The following is an 18,462-nucleotide window of genomic DNA, read 5'->3' as shown; positions in this document are numbered from 1 at the left end:
GTTTCTGAAATAATCGGTTCTGAAGTTTTTTTATAAAATTTTTAATTTCAAAAGCAACACAAACAAATACTAGTAAAAAAAAACAAAAAAATTTTTTTGCACGTTCAATTGCTTGGGCATTGTTTTTAATAATATTTGAAACATTCAAAATTTGATTGTGGAATCCTTCTACGGCTTCTACTGGTGTTTCGTATACTAGAGCTTTCATCCACCCCCAGAGGCAATAATCCAGTGGATTTAAGTCTGGTGACCTCGGTGGCCAAACTTGAGGTCCTCCTTTGCCAATCCAACGAACAATTAGTGGAACATCATCCAACATGTGTATTAAATGGTCTTCCAAAAAGCGTAAATATCCTTCTCCAGTAAGACCCTCATCTAATACAAAAAGACCAAATAACTGGTCGTTCAGCATTCCACACTACATGTTAACACTGAATCGATGTTGAAAGTTTCGTTCAAACGTGGCATGAGGATTTTCATCTGACGACCAATGATGAAATACCTGCAACGTGAGTTAGAAATACAGAGAACGTAATTATTCCAAAAATTTACAAAAAATAGTTTAGAGCCGATTATTTCAGAAACGGTTAAGAATCGGATTAAAACATTTCGATTAATTTATCTTATTTTGACCTTCTGAATATTTTCCCAAAATATTTCCTTTTCCTACCAAAACATCCTGTATATTTATGTCGGGTTTTATCTGCCCGCACATTTAGTAAACTATCAAAGTATCTTCTTCATGTCTCCAACTCTTCCGCGTCATTTGCAACCTTCGTCATTGTTTATGACAGTTCAAAGTCGTTTTCTATATATTTTACCTTTTTGAAGAAATCTCTTGTTCTGTTGTCTTGTTCATTCTACTTGAGCTCTTTGAGAATGTTGTTTTCATATTCTCATTTTTTTGAGAAACAGGCGGGAGCTCCGTACTCCTGTCTGTTTTTCTCGTTTGGATCTTGTAGTATTCATAGTCGAGCCTAATTTTTTAGTTTGAAGACTTTCTTTCATTCATTATCAAACCATTTTTTCTTTTTCTGTACTTGCTTTTCCTACGGTGGTTTTGATACTGTCAGTAATTGAATATTTAATGGTTTTTTACTTTGCGTCAGCATTCTTTGGATGTGCTACAGATGCCAAATAGTAAAGTTGCTTGGTATGCTGTTATTTTTCTTTTCCTTTTCTAAAGCGTCAGTTTTTCATCTCGGGGTCTGTTCTGGCTTGTTATTACATTGTTAGAGATTATTTTTCTAAATTTGGCTCTAACCAGAAAGTGGTCACTGTTTGCATTAAATCCCCGTAGGTTTCTTACGTCGGTAATACTACTGCCAAGTCTTGCATTAATTAAAACGTGATCAATCTGTTTCTCGTTACTCCATCATTTGAAATCCAGCTCTGCTTGTATATATTTTCTTCTTCTTCGTCTGTAAGACTTCTTCTTCCTTTTCTTGAATTACTTCGAATTTGAAAATCTTTAAATCAAACTTTTTTCTAAACAGTTTTAATATGTTTTTCATTAATTTATTCTTAAACTTGATTTTCGTTATTTATGATTTCTGCTTGCACCACATTAGGGTGGTAACTATACTTTCAAGTATCACATCTTCTCATAATTTAAACTTAAAATATTTTAGTGAAGAAATAGTCCATACTTGCAGTGGAGTCGTAGATTAAGGTAAAATGAAAATCCTGCTGTCTCCCTCGACTTATTTATTAAACGTTTAGTTAATTTAAAATTCCCGACATGTTTCGGACACAGTGGTGTCCATTATCATGGAATAAAAGTTTTAAATGTCGGGAATTTTAAATTAAGTGAATGTTTCATAAATAAGTGGAGGCATACTGCAGGATTTTCATTTTACCTTAAAATATTTTATTTTAAAATCCATTTTTATATTTGGAAGGCCTACGTAAAATTTATATATTGTAAAATTTTCATTTTCATTAATTTCATATTTATTGGTTTCTCTTGTCAACATTCTTAAATTTCTTCAGGTACTGCCCGCAGGGGTGAAGACGGAGATCAAAGTAAAGTGAGAAGGCAGCCCAAGCCAGTAAAACCTAAAAAGATGATCAAAGTGGACGGATTACATATTGTCGGAGGCGCCTGTAACAACGGAACTACCGCCCTCGTAACTAGAGATGGCGAACTTCTCATGTTTGGAAAAGATACTGCTCATGCTGATCCTTCAACAGGTACAAAACCTTTGATTTTGTCAGTAGTCCATTCAAATATGTGTATCATTTTTTTCTACTTGTATCATATACCTACAACTTGCGTGAAATTTTTAGTTTTTTGCAGATTATGTTCGTACAGCATGAAAACGACGTGAAAAAGAAACGTTTTTACAATTCACACGCTTTTGGCAGTATTTTTTGGTGAAGTCAAAATTCTTTTTGATTTTATTTTTCCAGGTATTGAAAATTAATATCGAAACGTTTGGAATAAAGAAAATGCTAAGCACAAACGTTCAACCATTCATCGCAAAAAGTAGACAGTGCTGAAGTTAACAATAATAATTTCTACTGCTATTTCTATTCCGAAAAAATGAGATGTGTGTATATTTGCCCATCAACCAGCGAACTGCCAGTGTTGTATTTCTGTTAGTTATGTGAGTTAAACTTCAAGGGGTTAGGAATCGTCAGTCTCGGATAGACCAAATATCGATGTCCTTCTCATATATATATTCATGTCTTTGTCTGCGCGCACATTAAGTAAATTTTCTTTTAAATAAGTATCTTTTCCAAGTCTCCATTTCCTCCGCTTCGTTTGCAATAAGGCTACCTTCGTCATTCTTTATGATAGTTTCAACTTTTGGTCTATAGCTGTTTTTAATATTTTTTACCCCTTTGAAGAATTTTCTTTTTCTATTGTTCATTCATAAACTCTTAGAGAATGTTGTTTTTATATTCTAATTTTTTGGTTTTTATTGTCTTTCTTGCCTTTTTTCTGGACTCTCCATACTTCTGTCTATTTTGCTCGTTATTTGGATCTTGCAGCATTTATAGTCGAGCCTGCCTTCTTAATTTTAAGACTTTCTTGCATTCGTTGTCAAGCCATTTCTTTTTATTTTCTCTTCTTTTTCATACCGTGGTAATTGTTTCCCACATAGCATCAATATTGTTTGGATGTGCTACAGATGCCATCGTAGTCTCCAGAGTTGCTTGGTATTCTGTTATCTTTCTTTATCTTTCTTTTTTCTTTGAAAACATCAGTGTTTCATCTCAGGATCTGTTCTGTATCTAAATCTGACTCTAATCAGAAAGTGGTTACTGTCTGCGTCAAGACCCCGTAGGCTTCTTACATCAGTAGTCCTACTACCATGTCTTGCAATAATTAAAATATAATCGTTACTTCACTATTTGAAACCAACGATATTTTTGTGATTTGACCAAAAAAAAATCATCGTTGAGTTAATGAGAAGATTATTTATTGTTGCAAACTCAAACTCAAAGTTGTAGACAAAGCCAATAGACTGTATAAAATTATATAAAACTTTAAAAAATACTTTTTTTTTATGGTAAACACACAAGAGGAAAGTCCTATGTCACTCTTGGAGTGGTGCTTGCGCGAAGATATTTGTGGGCATTTATCTTGAATCGCTGTAGGTTGTATGCGTCGGGAAATATGTGAGGTGGAAGCCCGTTCCACAAAGAAGATGTTCTCCAGATGAATGAGTCCCGATACCGCGACGTCCTTGGGGTAGGCAGGTGGACTCGATGTTGATGAGCCGCAACTGCTAGCTGCGTCCTTCTTGCCGGAACAGCCCTGGGTGGAATCAGACCTGCCAGCTCAGAGGAGCACTTACCTTGATAATAACGGTAGAATAAACAGAGATCAGCCACCTTTCTCCTGTGCTCCAGACTATCCAGACTCTTTGTCAGTTCTGGCTTGTCGATAAGACGAATAGCTCTCTTCTGTATAGAATCCAGCAGGTTTAAACTATGTTTGGGTGCAGAGCTCCAGACATGCGAGCAATACTCGAGGGAAGGGCGTATTTGAGCCTTATAAAGAGTCAGCAGCTGTTCTGGTGTATACAGTTTTTTCGTTTTAAAAAGCACTCCGAGTTTTTTGGAAGCCGCCCTGGCGACCTCGGCAACGTGGTCATGCCAGGACACACTGTTGGTGACCTCGACTCCTAGAAGATGTAAAGATGATTTCATTGGCAATGTTTTCCCTGCCATAACCAGCTCCGGGCCACCAAGGTTAGTCTTGGTGGTTAATTCACCCTTGGCAAATATGGCAGTGTTTTGCCTTGCGAGTGCAGAGTAGAATTGGACGCGAAGAGTTTACCCAGTAGGTTGGCTTTTTCCCTTGCTGTTACCGCGATAAAACAATCATCTGCTGTTAGGGGTGGCAAGGCCGACTTAGCAAATCCTTGACTAACGGCTTTCGATAGCGACCAGAAAGATCTTGTTCCATTTGGGCAGTTTAGCAGTTTGTTTTTGATCCTGTTGTTGTGACTCTCTTTGCATTCATCAATAATTCGCTTGCAGCTATTTCTGGAGGCTAAAAAGTTCCTCCGATTTTTGATGGAAGGATGTTGACGCCATTTGCGATATGCTGCGTTTTTAGTGTTTACTGCCTTTTTGCAATTCAGGTTGAACCATTGCTTGTTGTTTGATCCGCATTTAGTAGAAAAAGGAATATAAGCTTCCATTCCTGCCAAGATCGTCTCTGTAACTTGGTTTGCACATTCTGAGATATTATTGGTTCTAAAGCAGACTTCTTTCCAAGGGAATGAGCGATAAAATTCCCGAAGATGGTTCCACTCAGCTGATTTATAGTGCCATACCTTCCGCAGCATCGGAGGATCCTGCGTTTTAACCTCCAACTGGCAAGAGACTGTTATCAATTTGTGGTTCGATGTTCCTAGGGGGGCATGTACTGATACAGTGTACGAGTCAGGGTCTGAAGCCAAGACCAGATCTAGGAGACTCGCGAACTCGCCGTCTCGATCGGGGATTCTGGTAGGTTCCTCCACAAGCTGCGTAAGCCCGCATATGGCGGCAAATAGCTCAGCTTCTCGTCCTTCATCGTCGTTCTTGTTGCAGAAGCGCAGCCAGTTGATATTGTGAACGTTAAAATCACCCATGAGGATGATTTCTGCGCTTGGGTAGTCAATTTGCAGATGGTTAATGCAATCAACCAGGTTCAAAAAGAGATGTCTATATTGGGTGTCGCTTGGTGGTCTGTAGATACAGCAGATAAATTTCGTGGCACCACTGGCTATTATTTTAAACCACATGACGTCGAAGTCCGCAGGTTCAAGCGTTTCCTCCCGCTGGCAACTCAAATCGTTCTTGACAAATACTGCCAATCCAAAGCTTAGTCGAAATCGACTGTGTAGATCGTATCCACGATAAATGAGGTGAACATTTGTTGTTGAAGGTTTCACCTTTGTTTCTGCCAATGCCAGAATGTGAGGCTTATTTGATTGCAGGTGTTGGTGTACTGCATTAATATTGGTGTTTAGGCCTCTGATGTTGCAGAAATTGATTTTTAGGCTTTTTGATCCGCCTGATGGACTCCCCCGACCAGCCTCCGCCCGGAGATCCGAATGGGAGGCGTGTTTACCTCCGGAAAGTTTTGGTCGTGAGGGCGCCATCATGCATTTACTTTTCTTCTCCATTTCCCCTTTGGAAACCGGACACATCGACATGGCGGCGAAACGTGAGTTCCATGGAACCACTTCACGCCGCCTAAGTCTTTTACGACAGGCAGAGCGTACCGGAGGGCTATTCTTCCCCGGCCATCATTAAAAAATTCACTTAAGCTATAGTACGCTTTACTAGCAAGAAATATTTTCGTCCTTATACGTAGGCTTTTTTCAGTCTTAAGTTGTCTTATTTCTAGTGGAAGTTTATTACAGCTTTTTACTTCCATATGTGATAGAGCTACGGACAAGTTCAAAATGAGGAATGGGTAGCCTCAACAAATAATTTTGTCGCGTATTATAGTGGCTTCCTAAGTGGAGTTCCTGTTTATATTTTCTAAAAACTAAGCAAACTGTTTCCAAAATAAAAATACAACACAGGGTTAAAATATTTAGCTTACAAAAAGCGGGCGACATGAGTCACGAGACTTGGCCCCACATAGATATCTAATGGCCCTTTTCTGGAGTACAGACCCTGAATTAAAAAGTGAATTTGAACATGAGCCCCAAAAGCAAATTCCAAATCGAAGGTGCAACTCGATAATCGCGAAGTATGCAGATCTGGCGATGGAGAAATTAAGACTGGTGGCAATAACCCTTAGGGCGTAGCAGCCTGATGAGACTTTTCTACATACATTCACAATATGGTCTTCAAATTTAAGGAACTTGTCTATGGAAAGACCCAAAAACTTACTGAATGGTGGCATGGTGATGGCTTCATTATTCAAACATATATCATTTGTATTACATTTAAAATTAAGGAAATTTGTTTTAGAAACATTAAATGTCAAAAAAATTTGCATCACATCAGTCTTTTATTTTTAACAAATCTGCACGTATATTGGCCTCCATTTGAGAAACATTAGAGTCGTGCCAGAGGATGGTGGTATCATCGGAAAACAATGTAAATTTGCCAGTTACCTGCAGTCGTGGCAGATCGTTCACATAAATGAGAAAAAGTAAAGGACCAAGTACTTATCCCTGCGGAACACCCACATTTATATTAAGTTCCTTAGAGATACCACCATTAAATTTGACAGCCTGGACACGATTTGATAAGTAGGAACGAAACCACTCAAGGGCAGTTCCTCTGAAACCATAGAGCTCCATTTTCAGCAGCACTCTGTGACTCACGCAGTCAAATGCCTTATCTATCTCATTCTACAAATACACAATCTACTACATAAAATCTACCAGTCTTAGCCCATGATCGTTACATTGTTTATGTAGGCTGTGTTTACCGATATTAGGTCTTGTCGATGTCCTTTTGTTAGCTTACTCCGTATTTGAATTATCTTTAAATAAATTTTTTTTTCTAAAGAGTTTTCATTTATTATTTCATTTTTTTTCCCTGGTAACTTGACTTTTACGACGTGTTCTGCAACCAATCACTTGGTTTTCGTTATTTATGATTCCTGCTTGCACGACCTGGTAACTTTCACAATTTCCTTATTAGGTGAAAATATTTTAATGTGAAGTTTAACGTAAAATCTTTTATCCAGTCTTGGATTTAATTTGTCAATTCGGGTCATTTATTTATCAATTAAGACTACCAGAGGTATAAAAGTTCTCTGGATAATGGTTCTACAAATATTCTCGACTCTTCACATTGGCTAGTATTGGTGATGTCTCTCGTCAAACCTCCTGGGAAATTTCTACAATAAATTGTGATCATATGTACAGTGCTGATGATATTATTGCTTCCTTCACGTTCTTTGTGGATACCCTTATTGATGTTTACCTTGGTTCTTTTGACTTAAGATCCATATCAGTGAACATCGCCAGAATCTCAGGGGCATTAAAGTGGTTTGAGGGTGTTAGAAGTGAGAGATAAATTTTACCTTTTAAGGAAGAATAATCATAAATATCCTAACCTAATGTCTACCGAAGCAATGCGGAACTTTTACATCGAATTAAAAGAAAAAGAGGCAAATGACATATTTGTATTTCAAGTTAGTAATCAGTCTCAAGCTATGTAAACAGTCATTAAAGCCTTTAATAATAATGTGAAAGAGACGTCACCAAGTCAAATAAATGTTTGCCATTTTAATGAATCATGTGTGTATGCATTAATGCTCTAACCATTTTAAAGCGATTGCTGCTCTCGCTGATCGATTTTACTGGTAGTTGTGGTCTAGGTTTTGATTTTTCTGGAGTGATTTATACTCAGATGCAGATCAAGTAATTTATTCTATAAACAAAATATATTGAAATCAAATCGGTCTAAGTAGAGATCAATTTGATTTCAATTAATTTATTGATTCTTTAACAAAATTGATTAACTCAAAGGGCATTTTTATCGATGATCTTCAAGTCCTACCAATACATACAAAAAGGTTCCCAGATGTAACCTATATTAATCGGTATATTTTTGTAGTCCCAATTTTTGGTAAAATCTTAGAGACCTTACAGAATAGTCAAATTGAGGATTACTTTAAACAAAAGTCATTGCTTTATGTTAAGCAACGTGGCTTTAGATATTAACACAAACTCTGGAAGATTTAGTGTGCAGTGTCTACTCTTAGGCAAGATTTTAAGATTGTATTGAGCACAGGTACCATACTTCTTCAAAAGCTCGTTTAATATAGAGTTTGTTATTAAGCCTAGGATCTTTCTAGTGTGCAGCAATGATCTCCTTAGCTGTCATTCTGGGTCTGTATTTTATGCTTTATGTTGATGACACAATATCCTTATTTGCTGATGGCAGCCTATCCAGCCTGGATATAACAACTGATCAGTGAGTCAGTCATGCACAGTCATGCAGTGACCTAAAGGAGCTCACTGCAATGGGTAGATTTATTCCGGTCAGCTTTATTACGAGCCTCTCACATTCGGCCATCCTGACTGGATATTGGTCGACTGTCTACTGTTTATCACTTATATCTGAAATAAGAAGAATGGAAACAAAATTCTATTAAATTTTATAAAATATGGTGCCACAGGGAAATTCGCAACGGTCGATTTAACTAAGTAATCCCGACAGCATTTAGGCTCAGGGAACTATAGTTCCCGACAGCCACATCTCAGGGATGCACTTTACTTAAGAAGGCTGAGCGATTTCTTGACGGTTGAAAACGCAGAGAAGCTCATCAAATTTCACTTTATCGAACCCAGGGATCAAAGCCCAACGATGAATTAAAATTCATTGAAGCTCAGGGACATTACTTCCCGACGGCTATATCTATTCACAGCTGAGAGATTCCTAACTCTGACGACTTCTTAAGGTGCCCAAGAGTCATCTCAACGGCTTAAACTATAATACATTGACAAATAAATGATCACGCATTTCGACTGTCTTACCTCATTTAACGTCATCAAAAGTGACCCATTACTTCATTTGCTCGGAAGTATAGACTTCGGTATAAGGGATCCTAGACCTTGTCTGACCAGGAAGGTCAGTCACCTCAAACCTATCATTTCCAAGGCATTTGGATATTTGAAATGAACATTTCCATTTGGGCACCAACTTATGACTGTTTCCGGTGCTAACAATAGAGGAAATTTTTACGAGCACTAAGTCGCCTGGGCTAAAGGATTTTGGTCCGGCGCGATGCTTATCAATACTGGCCTTCTGTGGTTGTTGACTGGCCTCTATTTTATCTACCATTGACTTGCGTAATCCCAAAACATCAACAGGATCTTCAGATTCTACAAAGGGTAAATTTTGTGAACCAGATCGGTAGCCCAATAATGCTTCCGACCGTAAAGTCACAATGGCCTTATTGAGGGTGTTATTAAGGCCCAGTTGGATACTGATGATGTTTTCGTCCCATTCATCGTCATCTTTGTCTGTTCCCTTTGTGGCCAACGAGTCAAGAACGGTCTTATTATATCGCTCAACCTGGTCCTTACCACGTGGCATTCCAACCGCATTAAAGTGTAATTGGACTTGTTTCTCCTCACAAAAACTTTTTGAACGTGTCATTATTCTTCTTGGTACCCCGAATATTTTTATAATTTCAGATACTTCCTGGACAACATATTTAGTGTTCGTGTTTTTAACGGTCAATAATCAGCTTTTATAAAACAAAACTTAGTGAACGCATTAACAATAACAATTAAATAACTATTGCCTTCTTTACTTTTACAAAACCGACCAAGGTGGTCAATGTGGATTGTATGAAATAAGCGGGGAATTATTGGTATGGGATGTAAGTAACCAGGCCGTTTACCTGAGGGAGTCTTATGAAATATACAATTTATACAAGAATTTACAAACATATAAACAAATTTGCAATCTTTCGAATCCTTCTTCTATAGTCAAGGAGGGGATCAGAATATCATCTATATATATATATCTATCTATATATATATATATATATATATATATATATATATATATATATATATATATATATATATAAGGATTTTATTAAGCCTGAGGTCGCCTAATATTTGTTCCATGGCTTTCTGGGGTATAAGAACGTTTAGGGGTTCTTTTAACACGTCTCGTGTCACTGTCACTTGAAGAACTCGAGCTAATGTGTCTTGCACGATGACGATGTTTTCTTTTACCCATATTGTCACAAATCAATCAAACCAACAACGGCAAGTAACGGTTCACTAACACTTAAAAGTACTAAATTCCACTTCTGATGTGAAATAATAAACTTCAATTTATTATAAACTACTTTATCATTTCATCACAGCAATTGTTTTTATGCAAATTGCCCAACATTACATTCCCAGAAATCTGCATAAGAAATATTATTATAAACATTGATAAATAACTGCGACGCAACGTCGACAATATCCCTTTAGATTCCTCTCTCGAGCGAATAACTGCAATGTATAGATTTATTCCGGTCAGCTTTATTACGAGCCTCTCACACATGTATATATAAGAACTATTGCTAATACGGGCTATAAAGAATGCTGCAGTTTACATTTAAAAAAAAACAGAATTCTTATGCCCATTTTCTCTTATGCCTCCTATTTGACAGGAAAAATTTCAAAAAAGTCATACTGATAATCAATGACACTCTATCAAGAACCAGGACTCCTTACCGAGATGCGAGGGGCTTTACAGCTTATTATGGAGTAAAGGAAGGTAAAATAAGCCATTAGGAAACACTCCTGGAATAGTGGGTCAGGAAGAGGAAGGGAAGAGTCTATATTGACGAAAAACAGTGTCACGTAATTTATAGATTATCCCTCACTACGTTGAGAATGTAATTATTGCCCATTTTTGAATAGTGGTATAGTTGACAATGTTTCTTATGAAGAAAATAACAATCGCTTTAAAGTCTGACAGTGGCGCTACGTAAGGGCTGTGAAGCTGCAAATTCCTCAAAAAAATACAAATAGGTTTTTAGTTAAATATTATTTGCCACCCTATATCGAAACTATCTTTTTACATAATATAACGCGTGAAAATCACATACAGGGTGGAGCATAGAAATGAAACCGAGGCATTTACTGGCAGTTTAGTTTTTTTTTTAAAAACGCTCAGACCCGTCGAGTTTGTTTTCGAGGGGGACACAAGTTTGGTGGAAAATCACGTTAATACGTGTAGGCTCCCTGGGCGGGGTTGACATTACCCTTAAATGGAAGGGGGTTTCAGGTGACACCTTATTTTAAAGGTCTTTTGATTCCCTTTATAATGTTGTAAAATTCATGTACTTCAATTCAGTAGTTTTGGAGATTTACGGATTTAAAGCTAAAAGTAGATTTTAATAGGTAATTAGTAAAAACATTTACTTAATAAATAACTTAATAAGTGCTTTTCTTCACTACGCCCATGGTTTGTTGTTAAAAATAGCGATTGGAGCGTTTTTTGTGGCAAAAAAAGTTGTTTATTTAAATAGGTATTTAGTACATAGTTTAAGATTGATTTGACCAATCTTTTTTGCTAAAATACCTTTTAACGCTTTACACATACATAAATTAACCATGGTATATTCCATGGCACTAAGGGTTAACATTATCGAAATATTTTTTGGAAATAATCAGTGCGCTCTTAGAAAGCACAAATATTTAACTTGTAGCTAAATTTCGGGAATCTGGATCAGTCGGTCGCCGATAAAAAGGTAACATCGAAAATCGCATAAGAAACGAAGCAATAGAAATTGAGGTTTTAGAGCAAGTTTATGTAGATCCTACGTAGTATCCGCATATTGGATACTGTGTGTGGTGTTAGTCGACGTAGTATCCAACAGATTCTAAAGGCCCATAGTTTTTATCCATATAAAATTCACCTTATACAAGAATACTGAAAACAAAATATGAATGATCGAATTATAAACGATGAACATTTTCTATTCAACACTTGTTTTTTCCGATGAATGTTCCTTTTTCTTAAATGGCATAGTAAATCATCATAACTGCCGATATTGGTCCGATTCTAATCCCAAAATTTATCATGAGGTACATACACAGCAGCCACAAAAATTAAATGTTTGGGCTGGTATTTTTGACGATCATTTAGTTGGTCCCTTTTTCTTACCTGAAAATTTGAATTACTGGAAAACGTCATATATCCTGCATTAACTGTCATAATTAAAAATGTGGTTATTGTCATGGTTCTAATTTCCAACATTTACTTGTCTGAGGGGTCAGTTCATTCTTCATCTTTAAACTACTTTCCTGCCAAAAGTATTAATCTCGACTAATTATGATGTATTAGTTTTATTTAAACTTTAAATCAATAAATGTCCAAATATACTGAATTGAAGTACATTTTAAATCATTATTAAGGGAATTGAAAGACCTTTAAAATAAGGTATCACTCAACTCCCCCTGCCATCTAAGATTTTAGGATCATCTTGCGTCTCCCTCGAAAACAATATTAGGGCTAGTAGAGCAGAGCTTTTGCAGGAATTGAACACCATCAAAAGGAGAACGAACTACTCAACGAAGAAAATTCAACTCAGCTAAAAGCCAAGCTTCTGAAAGTAGAGCGAAAAAGCAAAAAAATTGTGGTATGCAGTGTCAAGGAAAGTGTCAGTGCCTTGAAAGATCTTCAAAAATTACTAGACCTTTTCAATGACTCAGTTAGGATAGATTGTAATTTTTCTGATATCCAAGATATTCATAGAATTGATCTTATTAAGTTAAAGACCGCCCTCTCATAAGTGAACTTATAAATTTTGCTAAAAATTGGATATTTTCAGAATTTGCAAGAACTTGAAGGAAACTAACATTTTTGTCATGCAAGACTATAACAGAGGAGACTATCTAAATCAACGGATATTAAGGCAGCAGTTAAAAAACTGTCACAGAAAAGCACTAAGGGGCAGTTTATATTTTACACCTAGAGGAAATTTAGCAAAGCAATTTAGCTTCAAAAAACTTCTGAAGCTAAATTAAACGAAATAGCAGCGGCAAGTGAAGCGCTGGTAAACTCAAAAAAATACAAACAGCCGCCAGAATGACCAAAGAAGTCCGTGATATTTATTTTGAATGAAATAATAAATAAACATATAATACAAAATACAACAAGAAAACTGCAGCCCATTCTCCCATCAAAAAAAAAAAACTTTATCACAAGTTAAAAATTAACTGCCGCTCAAATAGAAACTAAATTTCAAATTTGTAGAAGAACTCTCATTTTGAGTCCCTGAGGATGAACTTGTTCGAAAAGTAACAGATAGCAACACATTTATAAATATCTCGTTGAGTTCAGTGAATCTGTGCTCTTATTTTTCTTATCGTACCACATCACTGTAAGAATGAACTACTTATTGCGGTTGGCGCTAGGTGTCGTGACATAAGACCGTTAATATTGAACCCGCAGCCCCGCTTTGTATCGCCCAGTTAAGTTAATATGGGAAGTACCTCGGAGACAGGTTATTTATTATACTGACCAATTATCCACTTTGAATTGAATATCGAGTCTGCTTCGTTGTACGGTTTTCTCGATGTTGTGCTCGATGTTTTCTCGAATTTAGACGATTGCAAAATTATGATTGTATAATTTTGCGTTCTATTATGTGAAAGGATAGTTTCTGTATAGTAATAATATTTAAATAAAGAACGTATTTCTATTTTTTGAGGTCTGCAGTTTCGCAACCCTTATGTATCAGCCACCACCGTCGGAGTTTTAAGCGAGGTATTTTCTTGATACGAGACATTCTCTTCGACAGCATTACTCAAAAATATGCATTATTACAATTTTGAAATAGTAAGGGATCATCCATTAATTAGGTGACACTGTTTTTTGTCAAAATTGGAGGTGTATTTCGACCAAATATCTATTTTTATATGTATTTAAATCTGCAAGTCCGCAGTTCTTATGTACTAGCCGCTACTACCATCCTCAAAAATTCCATTGTTTAACTATTGCTAACTACAACGAAAGTGGGACAAAGTGCACTAAATCAAATATTTTAACTAGGTTTGGTATCGGGTCTAAAAGGCGAATTCGTAACCCAAGTAGCCCTAGGCAAAGCCCACGCTATCGCTTTAACTTCGAAAGGCCAGGTCTACACTTTTGGCATCAACAATAAATTTCAGTGCGGAAGGGATTTTATGAAGCAGACTGGCAAAGATGGTACGTTTTCCATGATTTATCCTAAAACACTTCTAATTAGGCTGTTATTAGGCCAAAATTCTTATATAGTAGCCATGGACACTTGCCCACTGCAAGACGAACAAGAATACTTCGAAGATCTGGAAGCGAATCAGAAAGAAACGGACAATATGGCGGGATGTTCCGAAGGAAATTTGGGCGAGGGTGGCCAGCAGAACATGTGTCCACCGGGTGCACATGCGTGGCACGAAGATCTTTGCATGGTGTGCACGATTTGTAGAGAGTGTACGGGGTACTCGATCAGCTGTTTGAGCTCTATGAGTTCTGAGAGAAATCCCGGACAGTAAGTTCATAATATGCTCCATAAACATTCTATAAATTAAACCGTTAAATGCCTTGGTTGATTGGTGTAATTGTTGCAGAGAATGCGGCTGTGGTGAAGGAGATAGCGGTTGCGCGATCTGTGGCTGTTGCAGGATTTGCGCCAGGGAGGTTGTCGATAATTCCGAATTAGCCGATTTGGCCGGTATGATTAGGTATAAAATCAAAAATGTCTTTCCATTATATTCGAATAAATTATGTTTTTTTCTTATTTCAGGGAAAATTCAACTAAAATACTCCCATCGAAGCAACGATCCAAACTTCAAGAACAGATCCAGAGCAGACTAGACGACCGGAAAAATAAAAGCAAGAAATCTATCGCGGGGCCTAGTAAACAGACCGCAAAAGTAAAGTCTATCCGGTGAGGGTTTTCTTATTTTTATCGATTATAGTATAATAGTACGGCCATTCTGTTTTTTTTCTGGCTCCTATTATTCGGAAAAAACTACTGAAAGAGAAAATAGACCATGGATTACTCCTAATATTAAATTTTTAATAAAATTGTCGGATAAACCTTATAATAATTATCTGAGAGATAAAAGAGACTCATGTTTACAATATTATCGAGAACTGCGAAACTATACCAAACACGCCATTGTGCGGGAAAAAATTACATATTTCAATTCAGTCAGTTTAATAAATGGGACGGATTTCTGGGCAACCGCAAAAAGACTTAACATTACTCAAGACTCAAAACCTGATGTTCCTCCTCACTTGCTGATGTAACTTAAATTAATAACCATTTTTCGAATTGTAACAATGGAGCTGATATTTCCTGCTATGATAAAATTGAATTTTACAGACAAAATATATATGACAAAGTAACAAATAATTTTTTATATTATTATTAGACGAAACAAGTCTGTTTAAAATTGTAAATTCTATAAAAACAAATGCAGCCGGTGAAGATGAAAAGCCTCTTTTAAACATAATTAGTATCTTAGAAAACGTATATCTAGATATATGGAAACAAGCAAATATTATACCGTTACCTAAGATATCCAATCCTGTAAATTTTAAGGATCTGAGACCAATTAGTATTTTATCTGCAGTTTCAAAAATATTAGAAAAACACATATCTAATCAATTAACCATTCTTTTTAAATCAATGAGCATAATTCCTGATTGTCAGTCTGGTTTTCGAAAAAATTTCAGTACTACCACATAAGGTAGGTAAAATTTATCAATGATATTAAAACTAATCTGGATAAAAAAGAAATAACATACGTTGGACTTTTAGATTTTAGTAAGGCCTTTGATACTATTAATCATAAAATGCTTTTAGCCAAACTATATTTTGGATTATAATAATAATAATAATAATAATAATAATAATAATAATAATAATCATAATAATAAATGTCTTTTATTCAAAATTTACAGATGTAGTTAACAATAATAACATTCTATAATTAAGTACCCGAGAAGCAGGGCGCAGTCTAGCTAAGACAGCTACTCTACTGAACCCTACTCAACGGTCATAAACTTAAGCTACATTATAAAGATTAACCTCTTTAAATGTGTGTGAAATATGATCGTATTTTCGTAATCCAAATGTTAGCCGTGAGCAAGCATTTTGAACTTTCTGAATACGATTTTTATCCTGCAATGTCTAAGCAAGGACCATAAATAAAATCACAGTAGTTGCAGTTGGACGGGACCAGAGACTCACAAAGCATTTTTCTCAAATTAAAACTAAGAACCTGATGACTATTATATAAAATTTTCAACGATAAAAATAACTTCTGAATTAACAATTTAACATATTCACGAAATCTCAACTCAGTATCCAGGACAATGCCTAAATTTTTTGCACGATACATCTTGGGAAGAGGAACATCATTTAATAAGATATTTAAATTATTTTTAAGAAAATCTTTATTAGGTCCAAAAATCATAACATTTGATTTAAGAGGGTTAAGTTTTAGATTATGGCAAGAAGAAAGCTGGTTAAGTAAATTCAGGTCATGGTTTATTAAAGAAGATGCATGCAAATAATCCTGATGATTGAAGTGAAGATAAACCTGGGTATCATCGGTAAAAGGTCTCAGTTTACAGTACTTTAATGATTTAAGTATATCTGAGGTGTAAATTATGAATAATAATGGTCCCAGGATTGACCCTTGAGGTACGCCTGATAAAATTCTAGCTTCTTCGGAAAAAGAATTATTTAAAAATATTTTTTGAAATCTGTTATGAAGATATGACTTAATCAACATTACCGAACCATCCAGAAGTCCATAAAATTTCAGTTTCCCAATAAAAGTTCGTGATTGATCGTGTCAAACGCTTTCGAAAAGTCTAACAGAATCAAAGCAGTAGACAACTTTTTATCTATTGACGTTATTATGTCATAAGTAACTCCATTTAGGGCAACATCAGTACTCGAATTCTTTCTAAAGCCACACTGAGTCTCCGGGATAATTTTATTCACACCGCAAAACTCAATCAACTGATTATACATAACTCTTTCGAAAACCTTTGACAAAGCCGGTAATATACTAATTATTCTCAGATCACCATAGTTAGTTGGATTTTTTACTTTGAGAAGTGGCTTACCTATTGAGTAATTTGAGTAATTTGTGTAATTCTAATTGAGTAAGTAATTTGGCACTAATTCCATCTACCCCCGAAGCATTTGTTTTTATACCATTTAGTATTTTATTAATTTGAGCAACACAAGCTAAATTAAAATTAAACTGAATATTGTTGTTGAAAATATTTTGATTGTAAAAATTAATTTTAGAAGAACAGTTTGACGTAATCTGCAAAAATTCACTGAAAAATGAGTTTATATCTTCAGGATTAAGTAAATAATCCGGAATATTCAAATCATTATTTGAACAAACATTAAAAGATTTAAGATTCCTCCAGGTTTTTTTAATATTTTTTTCGGCGCATATATTAGATAAATAAAGTTTTTTTCCCTTCGTACTATAGACAACGTAAGATTTCGCAACCTTTTATAGTTTTCCCAGTCGTGTACATTTCGGGACCTCTTGAATTCTCGAAGCGCTGCGTCTCTTTGTCGCATAAAAACCTTAATATTTGGTGAGAGCCCGTGGTTTAGTAATCCTTGCTGTCCTTTAAAATATGGCATGCCTATCGAAGATATAAAGAAGGTATTCGTTAAATAAGGAAATTTTGTTGTAAATATTTTGCTCGTAAATTATATTATGCCAGTTAATTGCTTGAAGTATAAGTTTTGGCTTAATAGACACCTTTTCTATTTTTAAATAACAATAAACCAAGGCGTGATCAGATACCCCCTCCAACGACACAACCCCTGAATCACCGACCAAAGACTCATCCGTTACAAATATTGGATCTAGAAGTGATACACTATTCCGACTAATTCTAGTAGGTTGATTTATAATTAGGATTAGATTAAAATTGTCAAACAAGGATATCAAAGGGTTTGTTTCATTCAGTAGATTAATATTAAAATCTCCCAGACATATTACCAGCTCAAAAAAAGGATAAATAGATGAAAAAATATTCTCATTAATAAGTCATTAACTAATAAATTAAAATTAGAATTGGAAGGTTGATAGAAGACGCAAATACAGTAATATTTATTTCTGATTTTTAATTTAAGAATCAAATATTCTAAAAAATGTGCAACAGTAAACTCCAATGAAACAATTTCTGGCGAATAAATACTTTTAAAATAGACTGCCACACCTCCACCTCTACCTACCCTATCCTTATGAACAAACCGGTAACCAGGAACAGAAAAAACCTCAACATCATCACCATCAGACAGCCATGTCTCTGTAAGAAATACCATATCAAAGTCATATTTAAGTATTAAATTTTTAAACTCTAGAAAACCCGTAAATATAGACCTTATATTAAAATTCGCAACTTTAAACAATAAATCGCTCATGAAAAAAAATTACTAAACACTACTCATATCTTAAAAACCTATATTATCTAAGGATGCAATCTGTATTT

General features: G+C 35.5%; 1 protein-coding gene across 4 annotated transcripts in view; it reads left to right on the top strand.

Annotated features, from left to right (window-relative positions):
* Positions 1–18,462, top strand: part of LOC126739392 (E3 ubiquitin-protein ligase MYCBP2) — a 714,511-nt gene that overhangs the window by 55,046 nt on the left and 641,003 nt on the right. For all 4 annotated transcript variants that reach the window (XM_050445054.1, XM_050445056.1, XM_050445053.1 and 1 more), the window contains exons 10-14: positions 1,993–2,193; positions 13,990–14,145; positions 14,197–14,467; positions 14,547–14,660; positions 14,723–14,866. In XM_050445054.1, the coding sequence (XP_050301011.1) occupies positions 1,993–2,193; positions 13,990–14,145; positions 14,197–14,467; positions 14,547–14,660; positions 14,723–14,866 (886 nt within the window). The remainder of the gene's footprint in view (positions 1–1,992; positions 2,194–13,989; positions 14,146–14,196; positions 14,468–14,546; positions 14,661–14,722; positions 14,867–18,462) is intronic.

This window comes from Anthonomus grandis, chromosome 8 (assembly GCF_022605725.1).
Source record: "Anthonomus grandis grandis chromosome 8, icAntGran1.3, whole genome shotgun sequence".
In the NCBI taxonomy this organism is placed as follows: domain Eukaryota; kingdom Metazoa; phylum Arthropoda; class Insecta; order Coleoptera; family Curculionidae; genus Anthonomus; species Anthonomus grandis.
This window is presented reverse-complemented; position numbering and strand designations above follow the sequence as displayed.